The 20,801-nt window shown below is 46.8% G+C and overlaps 1 protein-coding gene across 1 annotated transcript in view; it reads left to right on the forward strand.

Moving 5' to 3' along the window:
- Positions 1 to 20,801, forward strand: part of LOC138665409 (gastrula zinc finger protein XlCGF48.2-like) — a 128,243-nt gene that overhangs the window by 83,113 nt on the left and 24,329 nt on the right. Inside the window, exon 7 of the mRNA XM_069752861.1 lies at positions 15,559 to 15,652. Coding sequence (XP_069608962.1) covers positions 15,559 to 15,652 — 94 coding nt within the window. The remainder of the gene's footprint in view (positions 1 to 15,558; positions 15,653 to 20,801) is intronic.

The following is a 20,801-nucleotide window of genomic DNA, read 5'->3' on the forward strand; positions in this document are numbered from 1 at the left end:
TGCAAAGTGGTGTATTTATTCACATGTGTTTGACATTCAAATATACGTACACATACAGCAGGATAAGAAAAAAAGTGACGTTTCGACCCAATTCCGGGTCTTTCTCAAACTGAGTAGCTGATACTGTTTGAAAGTTTGAAATTAGGTCCCAAAAAGGGCTCCTCTAGGTGTGGCGCTGGGGTATCCTGCTTCCAGGATAAAATGCTGTTTTACATTTTTTTCACAGGCATTTTTTTCTCCCCATATGCTTTTTTTCTTTTAGCTTTTTCTTTTCAGACAAGTTTGCACCAATCACTATCCCCGCCCCCCCCCCCCACACACACACACAGTTATAAATAAAGTACACACAAAGCACCATATGCACACAAAAAAATGTCCTGCCCGTCACGTTCGTTCCAATAGGGCTATTCGGTGGAGGAAGCATATTCTTTCCTTGCCTCCGACACTGATAGCGAGGGAGAGGATCCCACATTTCTTTACTTTTCAGATTATTCATCCTCTTCCTCCTCCTCATCTTTCTCCTCTGGTTCGGCAGAACCACCACACAGATGCCCCAGGACAGAAGATGAGGCAGCGCCCACTCCTGAAGATGAATCATTCGAACCCCATATGGACCTTGCCCCCTGAAAATTACGAGCCACTGGTTCCTGATTTTGTGGCAGAATCGGGAATCAAGTTTGACATCACCGCCCTCACAGAAATAGACTTTTTAAAAGTCTTTTTCCCTGAGGAGTTTATTAACCTCATGGTGGGACAAACTAATTTATATGCTCGACAAAACCCCGGTTCATCATATTCTAACTGGTCTCCTGGAGAAGCAGTTGAAATGATGCTGTTTTGGGGCCTTGTCCTTCATATAGGGATCCTGAAGAAGCCAGAACTTTGGCAATATTGGAGTGTTGATATATTATGCAACACTCCAGTGTTCCGAATGGCCATGACGCGGACGTGTTTTGAGGCCATCCACAAATTCCTGCATTATTCCGATAATGCACAGTGTCCAGCACGAGATGACCCCAACTTTGACCATCTGTTCAAAGTTCGGCCAGTCATCGAACACTTCAACAAAAAGTTTGCTGAAGTGTACGTGCCCCAAAGGGTCGTCTGCGTAGATGAGTCCTTTTAAGGGAAGGCTCAGATTCCGTCAGTACCTGCCCAGCAAGAGGGCCAGGTACGGAATCAAACTCTATAAGCTGTGTGAGAGTACCTCAGTACCTCAGGGTACACCTGCAGCTTTAGAGTATTGAGAGTATACAAAGGAAAGGACACCAGGATTGAACACCCTGAGTGTCCCCCTGTCATGGGAGTGAGTGGGATTTGGTGCACCCACTGCTGGATAAAGGTTATCACCTCTACACGGATAACTTTTATTCCAGCATCCAACTCTTCAAATCACTCTCTGCGCAAGGTACCGCAGCCTGCGGTACTGTCCGTAAAAATCAGAGAAGCCTCCCGAAAACGCTACTTGGGCAGATGCTCAGAAGGGGTGACAGCAGAGCCCAATGTTGCAACCACCTGCTGGTGGTTATGTACAAGGACAAGAGGGATGTTTTTCTGTTCACCACCATACACTGTGATGGCAGCGCCCTCAGCACTGTACGGGGTACCTCTACCGCTATGCTGCTGTCACTAGGAGGCTGACACTTGGCAAAAAAAGGAAAATAGCTCCTCCCCAGCAGTATACAGCCACCGACAGGCACAAAGCAACTCAGTTGGTGTAAAAGCAGTAGGAGAAACAACGAAAAGCTCAACATATGTACCAACCCAAAACAAAGGCCCAACAACGGTACAAACATTAGGGAGGGTGCTGTGTCCCCCAATGAAGGCACCAAGAAAAAGATTCTACGGTGAGTACCAAAAATCCCTCTTTTTTATCGCTTCATTGGGGGACACAGGTAACCATTGGATGTCCAAAAGCAGTTCCAAGGGTGGGAACAGAAAGAATGCCAAGAAAGCGGACTTAAAATGGGTCATTCTCAGACCTCAGAATGCCCGAGGTGTCATGAGTTGGAAGCTGACTTCATATACATGATGTGGAGGTGTCCAGCAATACATACATTCTAGCAGGAGGTTACCACCTTCTTGTCATCCCTAATAGCAATACCAATTCCCCTGGATCCCTTGGTGTGCCTGTTTGAGGTTGTAGAAGAAGATAATTGGGACCATTATATTAAAATATTTCTCAGAGAGACACTATTTTTGGCTAGGAAATTAATTGCTCTGAGATGGATGGGTAGTTTAGGCTGGTTTCACATTTGCGTTTTTTGCCGCTGCGTTTTAGCGCAAAAAAAGCGTGCTTTTTTTTCCTATACTTAACATTAAAAACGCATGCGTTTTTTTGCATGCGTTTTGCCGCGTTTTGACAACGCATGCGTCGTTTCTATGCATGCGTTTTGTTGCAGAAATGCAACATGTAGTAATTTCTAGCAGCGTTTTTTAGCCGCAAAAAAACGTATTGCTGTCTATGTAAATGCATTCTCATACTTACCGACCTGTGTCCCTCCCGGTGTTCGTCCGTCTGTTCAATGGGCGCCGCCATCTTCCAAAATGGCGGGCGCATGCGCAGTGCGCCCGCCGAATCTGCCGGCCGGCAGATTCGTTACAGGTACATTTTGATCACTGTGATAAGTTCTAAAAAAGGTTCAAAATAAAAAAAATAATAAATAAACCCCCCCTTTATCACCCCCATAGGTAGGGACAAAAATAAAATAAAGAAACATTTTTTTTTTCTTTGCCCCACTAGGGTTAGGGTTAGTTCATACTGCGTCTAAGCAGTCCGTTAGACGGACTACGTTACACCACGGCATAAACGCGGTGTAACGTAGTCCATTGCGGCCGCCATTGACAGCAATGTCGGACGCATCACTAGCGCACGCTCACAATGGGCGTACGCTAGGGATGTGCCGTCATTGAGTGACGGACCCGGAGACGCGGGCTGCAGCGTTTCCGGGTCCGTCACTGCTAGCGCAGATAGAGCTAGCAGATGCTCTATCTGCGCTAGCGCGATGCAAACGTTGGCACTTGCGCTAGCAGCAGCCTGTTAGCGTATGTGCTGAACGGGCTGCTGCTAGCGCAATGTGAACCTGTCCTTAGGGTTAGGGTTAAGGCTAGAATTAGGGTTAGGGTTAGAATTAGGCTTTGTGCACACGGTGCGGATTTGGCTGCGGATCTGCAGCGGATTTGGCTGCGGATCCACAGCGGATTGGCCGCTGCGGATTCGTAGCAGTTTTCCATCAGGTTTACAGTACCATGTAAACCTATGGAAAACCAAATCCGCTGTGCCCTTGGTGCGGAAAATACCATGCGGAAACGCTGTGTTGTATTTTCCGCAGCATGTCAATTCTTTGCGCGGATTCCGCAGCGTTTTACACCTGTTCCTCAATAGGAATCCACAGGTGAAATCCACACAAAAAACACTGGAAATCCGCGGTAAATCCGCAGGTAAAATGCACTGCCATTTACCTGCGGATTTTTCAAAAATGGTGCGGAAAAATCTCACACGAATCCGCAACGTGGGCACATAGCCTTAGGGTTAGGGTTGGAATTAGGGCTAGGGTTGGAAATAGGGTTAAGATGAGGCTGTGGTTAGGGTTATGGTTAGGGTTAGGGGTGTGTTGGGGTTAGGGCTGGGATTAGGGTTAGGGTTGGGATTAGGGTTAGGGGTGTGTTGGGGTTAGGGTTGTGGTTAGGGGTGTGTTGGGGTTAGGGTTGTGATTAGGGTTATGGCTAGAGTTGGGATTAGGTTAGGGGTGTGTTGGGGTTAGTGTTGGAGTTAGAATTGAGGGGTTTCCACTGTTTAGGCACATCAGGGGTCTCCAAACGCAACATGGCGCCACCATTGATTCCAGTCAATCTTGCATTCAAAAAGTCAAATGGTGCTCCCTGCCTTCCGAGCCCCGACGTGCGCCCAAACAGTGGTTTACCCCCACATATGGGGTACCAGCATACTCAGGACAAACTGGGCAACAATTATTGGGGTCCAATTTCTCCTGTTACCCTTGTGAAAATAAAAAATTGCTTGCTAAAACATTTTTGAGGAAAGAAACATGATTTTTTATTTTCACGGCTCTGCGTTGTAAACTTCTGTGAAGCACTTGGGGGTTCAAAGTGCTCACCACATATCTAGATAAGTTCCTTGGAGGGGTCTAGTTTCCAAAGAGGGGTCACTTGTGCCTAAACAGTAGAAACCCCCCACAAGTGACCCCTCTTTGGAAACTAGACCCCCCAAGGAACTTATCTTGATATGTGGTGAGCACTTTGAACCCCCAAGTGCTTCACAGAAGTTTACAACGCAGAACCGCGAAAATAAAAAATCATTTTTCTTTCCTCAAAAATTATGTTTTAGCAAGCAATTTTTTATTTTCACAAGGGTAACAGGAGAAATTGGACCCCAATAGTTGTTGCTGCGTTTGCCCTGAGTACACTGATACCCAATATTTTGGGGGTAAACCACTGTTTGGTCGCACGTCGGGGCTCGGAAGGGAAGTAGTGACTTTTGAAATGCAGACTTGATGTAATGGTCTGCGGGCGTCATGTTGCATTTGCAGAAACTCTGATGTGCCTAAACAGTAGAAACCCCCCACATCAGGGGCTCTGCAAATGCAACATGACGCCCGCAGACCATTACATCAAGTCTGCATTTCAAAAGTCACTACTTCCCTTCCGAGCCCCGACGTGTGACCAAACAGTGGTTTACCCCCAAAATATTGGGTATCAGTGTACTCAGGACAAACTCAGCAACAACTGTTAGGGTCCAATTTCTCCTGTTACTCTTGTGAAATTAAAAAATTGCTTGCTAAAACATTTTTGAGGAAAGAAACATGATTTTTTGTTTTCACGGCTCTGCGTTGTAAACTTCTGTGAAGCACTTGGGGGTTCAAAGTGCTCACCATATATCTAGATAAGTTCCTTGGGGGGTCTAGTTTCCAAAGAGGGGTCACTTGTGGGGGGTTTCTACTGTTTAGGCACACCAGGGGCTCTGCAAACGCAACGTGACGCCCGCAGACCATTCCATCAAAGTCTGCATTTCAAAAGTCACTACTTCCCTTCCGAGCCCCGACGTGTGCCCAAACAGTGGATCCCCCCCAAATATGGGGTATCGGCGTACTCGGGACAAACTGGACAACAACTTTTCGGGTCCAATTTCTCCTGTTACTCTTGTGAAAATAAAAAATTGTGGGCTAAAAAATAATTTTTGAGGAAAGAAAAATGATTTTTTATTTTCACGGCTCTGCGTTATAAACTTCTGTGAAGCACTTGAGGGTTTAAAGTGGTCACCACACATCTAGATAAGTTCCTTGGGGTGTCTAGTTTCCAAAATGGGGTCACATGTGGGGAAGCTCCAATGTTTAGGCACACAGGGGCTCTCCAAACACGACATGGTGTCAGCTAACGATTGGAGCTAATTTTTCATTCAAAAAGTCAAATGGCGCTCCTTCCCTTCTGAGCCCTACCGTGTGCCCAAACAGTGGTTTACCCCCACATGTGAGGTATCAGTGTACTCAGGAGAAATTGCCCAATACATTTTAGGATCCATTTTATCCTGTTGCCCATGTGGAAATGAACAAATTGAGGCTAAATAAAATTTTTTGTGAAAAAAAAAAAGTACTTTTTCATTTTTACGGATCAATTTGTGAAGCACCTGGGGGTTCAAAGTGCTCACTATGCATCTAGATAAGTTCCTTGGGGGGTCTAGTTTCCAAGATGGGGTCACATGTGGGGAAGCTCCAATGTTTAGGCACACAGGGGCTCTCCAAACGCGACATGGTGGCCGCTAATGATTGGAGCTAATTTTTCATTCAAAAGTCAAATGGCGCTCCTTCCCTTCCAAGCCTTGCCGTGTGCACAAACAGTGGTTTGTGACCACATATGAGGTATCGATGTACTCAGGAGAAATTGCCCAACACATTTTAGGATCCATTTTATCCTGTTACCCATGTGAAAATGAAAAAATTGAGGCTAAAAGAAATTTTTTGTGAAAAAAAAGTACTTTTTCATTTTTACAGATCAATTTGTGAAGCACCTGGGGGTTCAACGTGCTCACTATGCATCTAGACAAGCTCCTTGGGGGGGTCTAGTTTCCAAAATGGGGTCACTTGTGGGGGAGCTCCAATGTTTAGGCACACAGGGGCTCTTGAAACGCGACATGGTGTCCGCTAGAGATTGGAGCCAATTTTTCATTGAAAAAGTCAAATGGCGCTCCTTCCATTCCGAGCCCTGTCGTGCGCCCAAACAGTGGTCCCCCCCCCCACATATGGGGTATCGGTGTACTCAGGACATATTGTACAATAACTTTTGGTGTCCAGTTTTTCTTTTTACCCATGGGAAAATAAAAAAATTGTTGCTAAAACATCATTTTTGTGACTAAAAAGTTAAATGTTCATTTTTTCCTTCCATGTTGCTTCTGCTGCTGTGAGGCACCTGAAGGGTTAATAAACTTCTTGAATGTGGTTTTGAGTACCTTAAGGGGAGCAGTTTTTAGAATGGTGTCACTTTTGGGTATTTTCAGCCATATAGACCCCTCAAACTGACTTCAAATGTGAGGTGGTCCCTAAAAAATATGGTTTTGTAAATTTTGCTGTAAAAATGAGAAATCGCTGGTCAAATTTTAACCCTTATAACTTCCTAGCAAAAAAGAATTTTGGTTCCAAAATTGTGCTGATGTAAAGTAGACATGTGGGTAATGTTATTTATTAACTATTTTGTGTCACATAACTCTCTCGTTTAACAGAATAAAAATTCAAAATTTGAAAATTGCAAAATTTTCAAAATTTTAGCCAAATTTCCATTTTTTTCACAAATAAACGCAAAAATTATCGACCTTAATTTACCACTAACATGAAGCCCAATATGTCACGAAAAAAACAATCTCAGAACCGCTAGGATTCGTTGAAGCGTTCCTAAGTTATTACCTCATAATGGGACACTGGTCAGAATTACAAAAAACGGCCAGGTCTTTAAGGTCAAAATAGGCTGGGTCATGAAGGGGTTAAAACATGCAAAAACGCATGCGTCTAAAAAAAACGCAACGTTTAAATGCATTTTTTCACCACATGCGTTTGCGTTTAAAACGCTGCGTTTTTAAACGCAAATGTGAAACCAGCCTTACACCCAACACTGAGATCCTGGGTAGAACTTGTCAATTCAGTGATTCCATATGAAAACACGGTCTATCAAAATAGAGGGTGCCCTGGGAAATTCTATAAAATATGGGACTTCTGGAACGCCACCGTGTGGGCAGCACGGTGGCGCAGTGGTTAGCACAGCAGCCTTGCAGCGCTGGAGTCCTGGGTTCTAATCCCACCCAGGACATCTGCAAAGAGTTTGTATGTTCTCTCCATGTTTGCGTGGGTTTCCTCCCACATTCCAAAGACATACTGATAGGCAATTTAGATTGTGAGCCCCATTGGGGACAGTGATGATAATGTGTGCAAACTGTAAAGCGCTGCAGAATATGTTAGCGCTATATAAAAATAAAGAGTTATTTATTTATTTATTTAACTCAACACCCGTCACCATCTAACAAGTGCCTAACAATATTGATGTGGAGGGGATGTGCCCAAACCACATTTACAGATGCGTCGGTTTTTCCAACAGAAATGTTAATTTTTAGTTATTGTCATGTAAATAGTTATTGGGTATCGATCTCCAAGTTTCAAGGTCGACGTTATATGCGATCCAGTATATGTATACTGAGATAATAAGTTAGAATGAGTGGTTAGATGTATGTGAAATATACAACCACAGTGTAACATTGCTGGACGGTTAATGAGACATGAGAATGAACACTAATATAATTCATACAGTATTGCTTTTAATTTTGTAAACTAGTGTAATAACAAAGTGTACTCCTGTTTATGGACATAGTAAATGTGTTTGTTCTTATGTACAGTATATTTTAAATAAAAAAAGTTAAAAAAAGATAGCGGACTTAGGTCTGCCGGTGCGCATCCGCCGCCTGCAGCACCTTCCTACCCAAGCCTGCATCAGACGAGGCATGGGTATGAACCCTGTAAAACCTCAGAAAAGTGTGCAAGGACGACCAGATTGCAGCCTTGCAAATCTGTAAGGCCGAAGCCTGGTGACGAACAGGCCAGGAAGCCCCCACGGCCCGGGTGGAGTGAGCCCTCACTCTCGGAGGAGGCTGTTTGTACTGAACGCGGTATGCCTCCATTATTGCTGAAAGAATCCAACGAGCAATAGTGGACTTAGAAGCTGAGAGCCCCTTACAACGACCTTCGGATATAACAAATAGGGAATCGGAGTGACGTAAGGAAGCAGTCCTAGAAACATAGACCCGAATAGCTCTGACCAAATCCAGCTTGTGGACGGACTTTTTCCAGGGGATGAGCCAGAGAAGGACAAAAGGAAGCAAGGACAATGTCTTCTTTGATGTGAAAGGTAGAAACAACCTTGGGAAGAAAGGAAGGAACAGGGCGAAGAACTACCTTGTCCTGATGCAGGATCAGGAACTGAGAACAACAAGACAGCTGCCAGCTCAGAAACCCTCCTGATAGACGTAATGGCGATTAGGAAGTAGAAAAAAGGAGATATCTTGAATGGTTTCAAAAGGCATGCGCTGCAGAGCGCCAAGAACAAGGTTCAGATTACAAGGTTCTATCGGGGAATGGTAAGGTGGCACCAGATGGGCGACACCCTGAAGAAAAGTCTTCACCTGTGAATGAGAAGCTAGATCTCTCTGGAAGAGAATAGAGAGTTTAAACCTGTCCCTTAAGGGTACAAAGCGATAGACCCGAGTCAAGACCTGCCTGGAGAAAACCAAGGACAGAAGGGAGTGAAAAAGACATTGGGAGCAAGCTATTCTCCTCACACTACCAGAAGAAGGCCTTCCAGCATCTGTGGTAGATGTGCGAGAATGCTGGTTTTCTCTCTTTAATCATGGTCTGAATGACCTTATGAGAAAAAACAGCTTCCTTCCAGACTACGGCCTCAACAGCCATGCCGTTAAACTCAGAGACTGAGAACTCGGGTGGAAGAGGGGGCCTTGTGAGAGACGATTGGACGGTCTGGAAGCCTCCAGGGAACATCCATGAGCATGTTCACCAACTTCGCGTACCAGGCCCATCTTGGCCAGTCTGGAGCTATCAGGATTACGGGAATCCCTTCTGCCTTTATCTTTTTTACGACTCTTGGAATCAAGGGGAGAGGCAGAAAAAGATAAGGCAGCTGAAACCAGGGCCATGGGATCACCAGGGCATCGCAACCGATGGCCAGCGGATCCCGAGCCCTGGCTACGAACTGAGGAACCTTGTGGTTCATCCGAGATGCCATCAGGTTGACGTTCGGAGTGCCCCACCTCTGGTATATTTGATTGAAGACGGAAGACGGCGGGATTGAGAGACCACTCACCTGATGCGAGACCCTGACGACTCAGAAAATCAGCTGCCCAAATTTCGACCCCTGGAATGTGAACGGCTGAAATGGCAGGGACGTGCCGTTCCACCCATCTCAGGATTCTTGTCACCTCTGATATGACCTGTTTGTTGCGGGTTCCGCCTTGGTGATTTATGTAAGCCACAGCCGTGGCGTTGTCCGACTGAATGCGGACCGGCTTGCCTGCGAGGAGCGACTGCCAGTGAAGAAGAGCAAGAAAGATTGCCCTGATCTCTAAAAGGTTGATGGGGAGAAGAGCTTCCTGAGCGTTCCAGCGACCCTGCGCTGCGTGATGAAGGAAGACCATTCCCCAGCCGAGGAGACTGGCGTCGGTGGTGATGACCTGCCATCAGAGAGGGAGAAAAGAAGTCCCACGCAGGACCGAGGCGGACAGCATTCACCAAGTCAGGGATTGCCTCACTCTGAGAGGCAGGAGAACCAGTCGGTCCAAGGAAACAGTTCTCTTGTCCCAAGCAGGCAAGAGGGCCAGCTGAAGGGGCAGTGTGTGGAACTGGGCAAAAGGCAAGGCTTCCATGGAGGCAATCATTTTCCCCAGGACCTTCATGCAGGACCGTAGAGGAAGGAGGCTGGACGCTTTAGAGAGCGGATCCCCTGGCAGAGAGAGGCAAACTTCTCCTTTGGAAGAAAGACACGAGCTTGAGCCGTGTTGAACTGCATACCTAGAAACACCAGGCGCAGAGCTGGGATTAGAGAGGACTTCTCCCTGTTGACTATCCAGCCTAGACAGATCAGAGTGTCCAGAGTGATCTGAAGACTCTGGTTGCAGTCTCGTCGGGACAGTCCCTTGATCAGAAGATCGTCCAGGTAGGGGATTATGAGAATCCCCTTGGAGCGAAGGATGCCATGACCGCCCCCATGACCTTTATGAATACTCTGGGAGTAGACGTCAGGCTGAAAGGAAGGGCTGTGAACTGATAATGATCCTCCTGGTTCGCAAACCGCAGGAATCTCTGGTGTTGCACACAAATCGGAATGTGGAAATAAGCATCCTAGATGTCTAAGGAACAAAGAAATTCTCCTGGTTCCATGGAGGCGATCACCGAGCCTAAGGACTCCATCCTGAAGTGGTGGATCCGAACCTGACGGTTCAGCTGCTTGAGGTCCAAGATGGGACGGAGCGATCCATCTTATTTTGGGACTACAAAAAAATTGGAGTAGAACCCTGAAAATTGTTCGTTCCAAGGAACGGGTAAAATTACTCCTGAACGAAGAAGGGAAGAGACGGCCTGAAGAATCCCTGGGGCTTGGGATGGCAGTTTTGGCGGGCAAGACAGAAAGAAACGTCTGCCTCGGGAGAAGAAAAGTCAATCTTGTAACCGGACGTAACGATTTCTCTGACCCAGGTTTCGTCGACCACCGACAACCAAGCGTCTCTGAAAAGAAGAAGTCTGCCTCCCACCCTGGAAATATTTCCAGGTGGGGGTGACCCGTCACTTAGAGGGGAATTTGTGAGAGAGGGACCTCAAAGACCTTGAGGGGTGGCCCTTAGGCCTCTAGTGAGGTGCAGGTCTGAAGGATGGCTTACTTCTTTCCTTTGGGGCAGACGAGCGGTCATCCTGGGAGGTAGTCCCTGAAGAGGAGAAAGATCTAAAAGGCAGGCAGGGGCCCTTTCTTGTTAAAGGGACGTTTAGGTCTGGACTGAGGAAGAGAAGTACTCTCTCTCCCTCTCCCCCCCCCCCCCCCCCCCACAGTTGCTTCCGAAATTATCTGGTCCAGTCTGGACCCAAAAAGCCTAGAACCCTGAAAGGCCAGGTTGGTGAGAGACTTTTTAGATGTTGGATTCGCATTCCACGCCTTCAACCAAAGGATGCGGCGTATGGCAATTATGTTGCTGCTATCTCTGGCGCAACAGGCAGCCGAATCCAAGGAGGCAGCCAAAAGGTATTTTCCAGCATGAGCAATCTGGTCCGCCAAATCTGCCAGCTCATCCGGAGGGGCTGCTGCACTGGCGAAGTATTTTGGCCCAGGCAGAGATGGACTTCACCACCCAAGTGGAGGCAAAGCTGGGGTAGAGAGAGGCACCAGTCGCTTCAAAGGCCGACTTGGCCAGGGACTCAATCTGCCTGTCTGTAGCATCCTTAAGAGACGTGCCGTCCATTTTGGAAAATAGGCGGGAGACCGGCGGGTCCACTACAGGTGATTCTGCCCACTTTCCGACAAGATCGGGACTAAAGGGATAGAGAATGTCCAGATGCTTCCTTCCTGAGAAGCGCTTACCTGGATGTTCCCAATGTTTAGCCATAGTCGCCTCAAAATCCTTATGATTAGGAAAGGTCCGGGAAGGACGTTTTACCCGTTTGAAGGAGACGGATTGTTCCTCAGCAGGAACATCATTCTCTTTCAGTTTGAGTTTGTGTAATAGCCAGGATAAGGCTACCTACCATTTCCTGCATCTTTGAAGTCTGGTCGGTATCAGAATCAGATCTGGACTGGGATAGAAAATCCGACCCAAAAGCCGCCTCCAAGGAGGAGGAATGGGGAAAGGGGGCATCCTTGGAGATGCAGAGGGGCCCGGGGAGCAGGATGAGGAGCTAGAGCGAGCCCGCTTTCTAGACCTTTTATCCGATCGGTCCCTGCTAAGGTCGTGGTCAGGTGCTTGTGAATCGCACTGAGAGGCGTTCGGAGCACTGGTGGCCGCAGATATGTGGAAGGCATTCTAGGACCTGAACCAGGGACTGGGAAACTTTAGTCAGGTCATAGATCGACTGAGACATAGCAACAGCCCACTCCGGGGGGAGGAGTGTGCTCACATCCCGGGCGTTAGGGCGCTCCTGTGGGGCAGACATGGTGGAAGGACTGCAGCACGGGCAGAAAGGAGAGGATTGACCTATGGACTACTTTATTTTGCAGTGGGCACGAGCGTAATGAACCACAGTGGGTCTAGAGTGGGGGCGAGAATCCTCTGCAGAGTTGAGCATAAGTCAAGCTTGAGGTACTGCTATGGAGAGGAACTGCTGAGGAGAGATATAAAAGAAGGCAAAGGAGAGAGAAAGCCGAGCCTGCAGCAGAAGACCCAGGATAGCAGTGTTCCCCTAGACTGGGTTCCAAGGCAGAAGCAGTGAGTCTGAAGAGAAGGGACACGGAACAAAGATGGCCCCGGCAGAGCAGGCACAGCAGCATGCTGTAGAGCGGGGGCATGGCGAAGGAGATGAATCCGGTTGGCCGATGAGCCAGAGGGGGCATGGCCGGCATGAAACGAAAGCGCCCCACTGATAGGTTGAAGCGCCAGGAGTGTGTGACCAGCAGAGAGAATCTGCAAGAAAAAAAAGTGCTGGCCCGATAAACTGGCGGTATGTGGGCGGAGAAATGGAAAGGATGCTGAAAAAGGCGCGCAAAGCATGGGCGTGGATATACAAAGCGCCTGCCGAAAAGAGGGCGAAATTTAAAGCGCGCAGCCGGCGAAGAAGGATGCTTGGCCATATAAAATGGCCGGGGCTGAAAAAGATGGCTGGTACTGAAGGGGATTAAAGATACTGCTGTGTAGCTGCCATAGAGGTACCAGTAGAGGTACCCTGTCCCAAAAAGGGACAGAAATGAGAAAGGAGCCGCCTGCGCCACTGCGGGACATGGGAAAGGAATACCATAACCGCAGGAGGGACATGCTGTTCCTAGGTCCACAAATCCTCTACACGGATGAGGATCCATCAGTAGCCCTCGGGTGGGAGAGGGTCGCTGGCAGCGGAGATCCTCCTTCCCACACCGTCTCCGGATGGTGCAGAAGACAGCATCAACCCCTTACAAGAAGGGGGGAGGCCACCGCAGGTGACCACAGTCTTCCTCTCAGTCCTCTACGAGGAGAAAGGTGAGGAGGGGAATAGGCAAGAACTTGCCACCAGGAATCACCCTGAAACACCCAAAAGGGTGACAGGGGAGATAAAGTCCTGCCTGCGGGTCCGACACCACACTGCTCTCTCGGTCGCATAAATGTGGGAAAACAGGGTGAAACATTACACCCTGTTACCCTGAAGCTGAAGAACCTGAAAGACAAAGGGTGAAAAATTAACAAAACACAATAGGGTACCTGAAAAGGAAAAGACGGATCTGAGATCAGATCTGGGTCTGCCTCCTACAGACACTAAGCTTAAACTGAGTTGCTTTATGCCTGTCAGCCTCCTAGCGACAGAAAGATCATTTTTGTGGGCAGAAAATAGGATTTTTTATTTTCACACCGGGGCATTATAAACTTTAGTGAAACACTTGGGAGTTCAAAGTTCTCACCACTCATCTAGATAAGTTCCTTAGGGGGTCTAGTTTCCAAAATGGGGTCACTTGTGGGGGGTTTCCACCGTTTAAGCACATCAGGGGCTCGCCAAATGCGACATGGCTTCCAATCTCAATTCCAGCCAATTTTGGTTTGAAAAAGTCAAACTGCGCTCCTTCCCTTCCGAGCCCTGCCGTGCGACCAAACAGTGGTCTTCCCTTTACATATGGGGTATCAGCGTACTCTGGACAAATTGAACAACTTTTGGGGTCCAATTCTACTCGTTACCCTTGGGAAAATAAAAAATTGGGGACTAAACGATCATGTTTGTTTAAAAAATAAGATTTTTTATTTTCACGCCCAGGCGTTATAAACTTTTGTGAAATATTTGGGGGTTCAAAGTGCTCACCACACATCTAGATAAGTTCCTTAGGAGGTCTAGTTTCCAAAACGGGGTAAATTGTGTGGAGTTTCCACCATTTAGGCACATCAGGGGCTCACCAAACACGACATGGCGTCCGATCTCAGTTCCAGCCAATTTTAGTTTGAAAAAGTCAAATGGCGCTCTTTCCCTTCCAAGCCCTGCCGTGCGTCTAAACAGTGGTTTCCCCCCACTTATGGGGTATCGACATACTCAGGAGAAATTGCACAACAAGTTTATCTGTTCATTTTCTCCTTTTACCCTTGTCAAAATAAAAAAATGTTGCTAAAAGATCATTTTTGTGACTAAAAAGTTAAATGTTCACTTTTTTCCTTCCACGTTGTTTTTGCTCTGGTGAAACACCTGAAGGGTTAATAAACTTCTTGAATGCGGTATTGATCAGCTTGAGGGGTGCAGTTTTTTGAATGCTGTCACTTTTGGGTATTTTCTGCCATATAGACCCCTCAAAGTGACTTCAAATGTGAGGTGGTCCCTAAAAAAATGGTTTTGTAAAATTTGTTGTAAAAATGAGAAATCACTGGTTAACTTTTAACCCTTTTAAAAATGTGGTCCCAAAATTGTGCTGATGTAAAGTAGACATGTGGGAAATATTATTTAATAACTATTTTGTGTGACATATTTCTGTTTTAAGGGCATAAAAAGTCAAAGTTACAAAATTGCTAAATTTTCCAAATTTCCGTTTTTTACACAAATAAACGCAATTTATATCGAAGAAATTCTACCACTAACGTGAAATACAATATGTCATGAGAAAACAGTCTCAGAATCACCGGGATCCGTTGAAGTGTTCCGGAGGTATTACCTTATACAGGGACAGTGGTCAGAATTGTAAAAATTGGCCCGGTCATTAACGTGCAAACCACCCTCGGGCTTAAAGGGGTTAAAAATAAAGAGGAGAAAAAAAAAGTAAAATAAAAATATTAAAGTCCAAAAGTTGTTTCTAACTCTATATGTAAGTGAAGGGGCTGCGGTACACCCTTGGTGTGGCCAAGAACTCAGTTCACCTTTCTGCTCCCTTAGTTGCAATACTCCTCCCTCTCCTTATGGTAACTCCCCAGCCCTTCACGTATGGACACTGTAGCGGCCGAGCGCCTGCATACACAGTGTGAGTGTGCAGGGGCTAAATTTTTATTCCCCTCTTCTGTGTATAGCTGCTGCTTGCCGCATTCAGGATTACAAAATAGCATCGGCCGATGTTAAAAGGAGAGGGAGATGAGAATATGCACAATGTAAGTGTGTGCTCTCTCATCTCCTTCTCTGCTGTATAGCAGCTGTGCAGCAAATGGCCACTATACACAGGAAAAGGAGATGAGAGCATGTATACGCTCACATAAACCATTGCCGTGAAGGAGTTTTTTGTCCGGAGTAAAAATAAATTTTTTTTAGACTAATTAAGAACAAAGTATGTATTAATTTCCTTTATTTCTACATTTATTATTTGTTTAAATATACATAGTACCACTCCTTATTGTACTGATTGCATTTTTTCTGTATAATCTAGAATGCCAGTCTGAATATTGTAGTAATTGATGGTGGTGAAGGCGAACAGCATTTTAAAGAAGAGGAGGATGAAATTCCTGTAGGTGCTAGATCAGGTGAGGCATTCAAGAGAGCTAGTATTGAATGTATAAATCCATAACTACCGTATTTAACTTCTTCATGACATTTAACTTCATAGTTGGGAAGAAGTACAGGTTAGTCTTGGTGATCATGCAGGCACGACTTAACTGTCAGCCTGTTCTCTTGCAGCAACAGCAAGGGTCGGTGCCAGCACCATTCCTGGCTGTTTAACCCTCCAGATGCACGTGGTCAATAGTGACCGTGGATCTAGATGGTTGTGAGAGAAATAAGGCTTCCTCTCTCACCCGATTGCCCCCTCCTCGTCCCTCCATTAAGTGATTGAGGGGTGCTTTGACAACGCAAGGATAAGCAATGCCCTCTGGGTCTGCCAGTTTCGGTTGCCATGAGTAGGGTCTAACATGCTTTATGTCATTATGAAACTGACAAGTATAACGCACTGCAATGCATAAGTATAGCAGTGTATTAAACCAGCAATCAAAGTGTTACGTGTCCAAGTCAAAAACTAACAAATCCTATAAAAGTTGTTGAAAAATAAACATGAAAAATCCTGAAAAAATTAATTTGCATTCAAAATGCATTTTTTTATGCACAAGCAATACAACCAGAATTGCCCAGTCTATATAACTGTCACATTATCTTTTTTTTTTATGGTGTTCCCAATATGGGTTAAATAAGCATGAAAAAAAATGCAGTTTTTTTTTATTATATTGAGACAAAAAAAAAATAGAATGAAAAACGATCAAAATGGCATCACTGAAAACTGCATCTTTGCCCCCCCCCCCCCCCAACAAAAGAGCCCTCATAACAGCTTTGTCTGCAAAAAAGTAAAACTGTTATAGTTCTCAGAATATAGCGAGGCAAAACTAGATTAGTAAAAAATAGTTTGTAATGTGCAAAAGTAGCAAAGCATGAACAAAAACAAAATATATAAATCTGGTACCACTGTAATCGCAGTGACCACAAGAATAAATCTGTCTTATCACCTATACCTCACAGTGAATTGCGTGAAAAAACAACTAAAAATAGTTCCAGAATTGAAGCAGTCATACAGCACTGCCAGCAGAATATTAAAAGGTATAGTTCTGAAAAAGTGGCAGTGAAATCTATATAAATATGGTATCACTATAATTCTATTAAACTGAAGAACACATTTGTTTTATCACTTTTAGCTGTGAACAATGTAAGAGCAATTCTTGAACTATTGTTTCTTTGTTCATTCTGCCTCTCACAAATCAGTATAAAGGTACCTTCACACTCAGCAACTTTACAACGAGAACGACAGCAATCCGTGACATTGCAGTGTCCTGGATAGCGATCTCGTTGTGTTTGACACGCACCAGCGATCTAGATCCTGCTGTGATATCGCTGGTCGGAGCAGAAAGGCCAGAACTTTATTTGGTCGTCAGATCAGCGTGATTCCTCGTGTTTGACAGCAAAAGCAACGATGCCTGCAATGATTTACATGGAGCTAACGACCTGTGACGACCTGTGAGAATGATAAGTGAGTAACCCTTAAGTCACTGGATCGCTCCTGCATCGTTCTGGAGCTGCTGTGTTTGACATCTCTACAGCGACCTAAACAGCGACGCTCCAGCGATCTGCTCGTTGTCTGTATCGCTGCAGCGTCGCTGAGTGTGAAGGTACCTTAAGGCTTGGCTCACATTTATCCTGTGCTCGATGCTGAGCGCTTACTCCGAGGTTTAAAATTAAATGCACAATAGATGTTGCAAAATCCAAAGGAACTATTTACTGTAATGAGACAGATGAAGTCACTTTGAACTCTGCCTCGCCTCTTTTTTAGCATTATCTGTCTTTTTAGTGGTTTTTGTACATGCCTTAAAAGTGGGGACACTGCTGGAACAGAGGTCACATGGAGGGTAAAGTGACTCCATCTGCCTCATAGTTAATGTATCTGTAAGCTGCTCTGTCTGAATCATGTTTTTCAAGGATTTAGACAAAAACACTGGCGAGCAAAGTGATCAAAAAATGTGACATTGCTACCCCCCGCCCCGTATCCCCCCAAAAAGCACAACAAAATCCTTGCTCCCAAAGTAAAATACCTGCTACCCCCCCAAACATTCTGAGTTTAACAGTGTGCCCAAACCACTGTTGATGTTCTCAAGTTTGGTGTTTTGCTGTAGCAAGGAAGAACTTGCTTAATAAAATAAGGGGTGCATGTCTCCAGAAGCACAAGCTGGGCACAAAGTTTCTTGCTGGGCATAAGAATATTTGCAATTTTTTCCTTCGCCTCATTGGGGGACACAGGACCATGGGTGTATGCTGCTGCCACTAGGAGGCTGACACTAAGTGAATACATAAAAATTAACTCTTCCTCCTCTGCAGTATACTATACACCTACCACTGGCTCCAGCTCGAACCAGTTCAAGCTTAGTGTCCATAGGAGGCACATGGGTCAGCTATTCAGACCACAATTTTTTATTTCAGTTTAATTTTTATTCTATTTTTCACCTTTTAATATTTTTTCTTTTATGGTTCTTAAGGGTGACGGATCTCCCCCAACCAACAACAGGCTTGAACGTGGAGTGTCGCCTCTACGTACCCTCTCCTGCACTGTTGAAAGGTAAACCTGAGCTCTGTTTTAGGGGCGACGGGTCCCTTCATTTTCCACTCTCCCCACACCAACAACAGACGGGAACATGGCGTGTTTCATCCACATACCCCCTTCTACAGCCAGTCTTTTTATGGCCGGACCAACAGCCCTGACGCATCCTTATGGAGTTAACCTCTAGGATGTACAGAGGCATCTATGGCGTCCGTGCACCCCCGCTGCACCACCACTGATTGAACAGGGTGATGGAAGGAGACGGACGGTCCCTCGCCACATCCCTATCAAAGGGATGGTGGATGGAGGGTTCCTGCACTGTCCACGCTGCAGCCCCTGACCTGCAGGGAAAGCAGTCAAGCTCTGCACTTCTTCAAAGTGCCTCCAGACAGGATGGGTAAGTGCCCGGGTCGGGCTCAGCAAGGGGGATGCTCCTGCAGCGCATGCACGGGTTTTTCCGGCGCCGGTTATTTAGTCCCTGGCTTCGGCGGCGTCTGCTAGGCCACGACCCGGAAGCTCTGCCCACTCGCTTGCTTCATGCCGGCGGCTCCGCTCACCCACTTGACACTTCTCGCTCCGAGCAAGACTGCCTTTCCTGCTCCCGGCGGCCATCTTTTCCTTATTGGCCGCTTCTCAGCACGTTGCCACGGGGACACAGTATCACAGAATTAACATCCCAGCAGCTGTCGCCGGCCAGATCGATAACACCGGGAGGATCTCACAGGGCCACAGGACCTGGGTAAGAGCTGTGCTACGACACCCATTGGCCCCTTTTTCTACAGTATTTCACCGGTAATTAGCCACCAAACTCTCTATTGGGGCATTGAGTCAGGACAGACTGGGGTACATCATGTAATACTCCCAGACATCTAAGAGGGCCACCAAAAACACATACAGTGTTTTTTTACCTCATGTACCACCTGCCAGATGTTGTTACCATGGGGACAGAGTACACACCACTGTGCAAAGCCTGTGATCCCGAATGCGCTCAGGAGGCCCCCGCCACTACAGAACCCAGTGTACCTAGTCCCCCTGAGTGGGCTTCGTCACTGTCGCAGTCCATGGCTTCACTAGCTAAAGCGATTGAGTCCCTCCATGAACTCTCATCGGGTCATGGCATTCGTCTGCCTGTCTTAGAGAGTTCCTGCACCACACGGGAACCATCGGCCTGCAGGGGCCATTCTCAGTCAAAAGATACACAGGCATCTAGAAAATGGACCCATAGCACGTTTCCCAGGCCCTCTCGCGCCTCGGCATCCGTGAGCTCCATTTCTCGCTCCCCCCTCACCAGGGGTTCGCAGCGATCAGGACTCCTAATACGAGTCTGATGAGTCCTTCGACCTCGATTCATTGGATTATCAGGCGACTGTGGATAGTCTCATAGAGGCCATCAACCAGACTTTGAAGGTTGACAAAGACTCTACCTCCACCCCAGATCACGCGGTGTCCTTCAAAAGGACCAAACATCCTCATAAGGTGTGTGCCAATCACCCCGAGTTTCAGGACATAGTGCTACGGCATAGAGAGAGGCCAGACAAACGCTTCTCAGGTCAGAAGCCTCTTGAGGCGATATACCCTTTCTCACCGGATCTGCATAAGCAGTGGGCGGAATCCCCTCCAGGTGATCCACCTGTATCCCGTCTGACTTCCAAAACCCTTCTATCCTTATCAGACGGATCATCAATTAAAGATCCCATGGACCGTCTGATAGAGAACCTTGCCCGTTCGGTTTTTGAAGCCTCGGGCTCAGCACTCTCCCCCTCTTTCGCCGTGTCGTGGGTATCCAAAGCAATGGTCTCCTGAGCAGATACTCTGAGCAGAATCATACAGGGTAGTGAGCTTCCCCCGGAGGCAGCGGATCTGGCCAATCAGATCGCTTTGGCCGGAGACTATTTGGTACATGCTTCTCTGGACGCGGCTAACTGTGCTGCGCTTGCGGCCTCAAATGCCGTTTCTATTAAGCGGGCACTGTGGCTCAGGGAATGGCGGGTGGACTCTGCAGAGCAGGCGGCCATCTACTCTGGTTTCATCATTCCTTGCTCTCTGTCGTTCACGACGATTGGGTCAGGGACCTGGTATCCTCCGGATACAAAATAGAATTTTCTTCCTCGCCACCGCCTCCAGAGTGTTTGCGAAGGTCATGGTGGCCGTCATGTCCATTTTGCACTCTTGGGGCATGGTCTTGTTGCCTTACCTAGACGACCTTCTAATCAAGGGACCGTCCTTCCAGGCCCGCACGGAGTGCGTGCGTATCACTATGGATACTCTTTCTCACCTAGGCTGCATGATCAACTTAAGCAAGTGTTCCCCTGTTCCAGCTCAGCAGTTATCCTTTTTAGGCATGACCCTGGACACTTTCCGGGGGTTGGTGATTCTCCCTCGAGACAAGGTCTTAGCCCTTCAACAGGGTGTCCGGGTGCACTTTGTCGGCCTTATTTTCATTCCATCCCCTTCGGCATGGGGGTCCTGGGCAAGATGGTGGCAACAATGGAAGCGGTTCCCTTCGCCCAGCTACACCTCCACCCTCTGCAGCATGGGTTTCTGGCAGCCTGGGACAGGAACCCATTCTCCCTCGACCGACAGTACCGTTTGTCCTTGTG

This window comes from Ranitomeya imitator, chromosome 2, assembly GCF_032444005.1.
Source record: "Ranitomeya imitator isolate aRanImi1 chromosome 2, aRanImi1.pri, whole genome shotgun sequence".
In the NCBI taxonomy this organism is placed as follows: domain Eukaryota; kingdom Metazoa; phylum Chordata; class Amphibia; order Anura; family Dendrobatidae; genus Ranitomeya; species Ranitomeya imitator.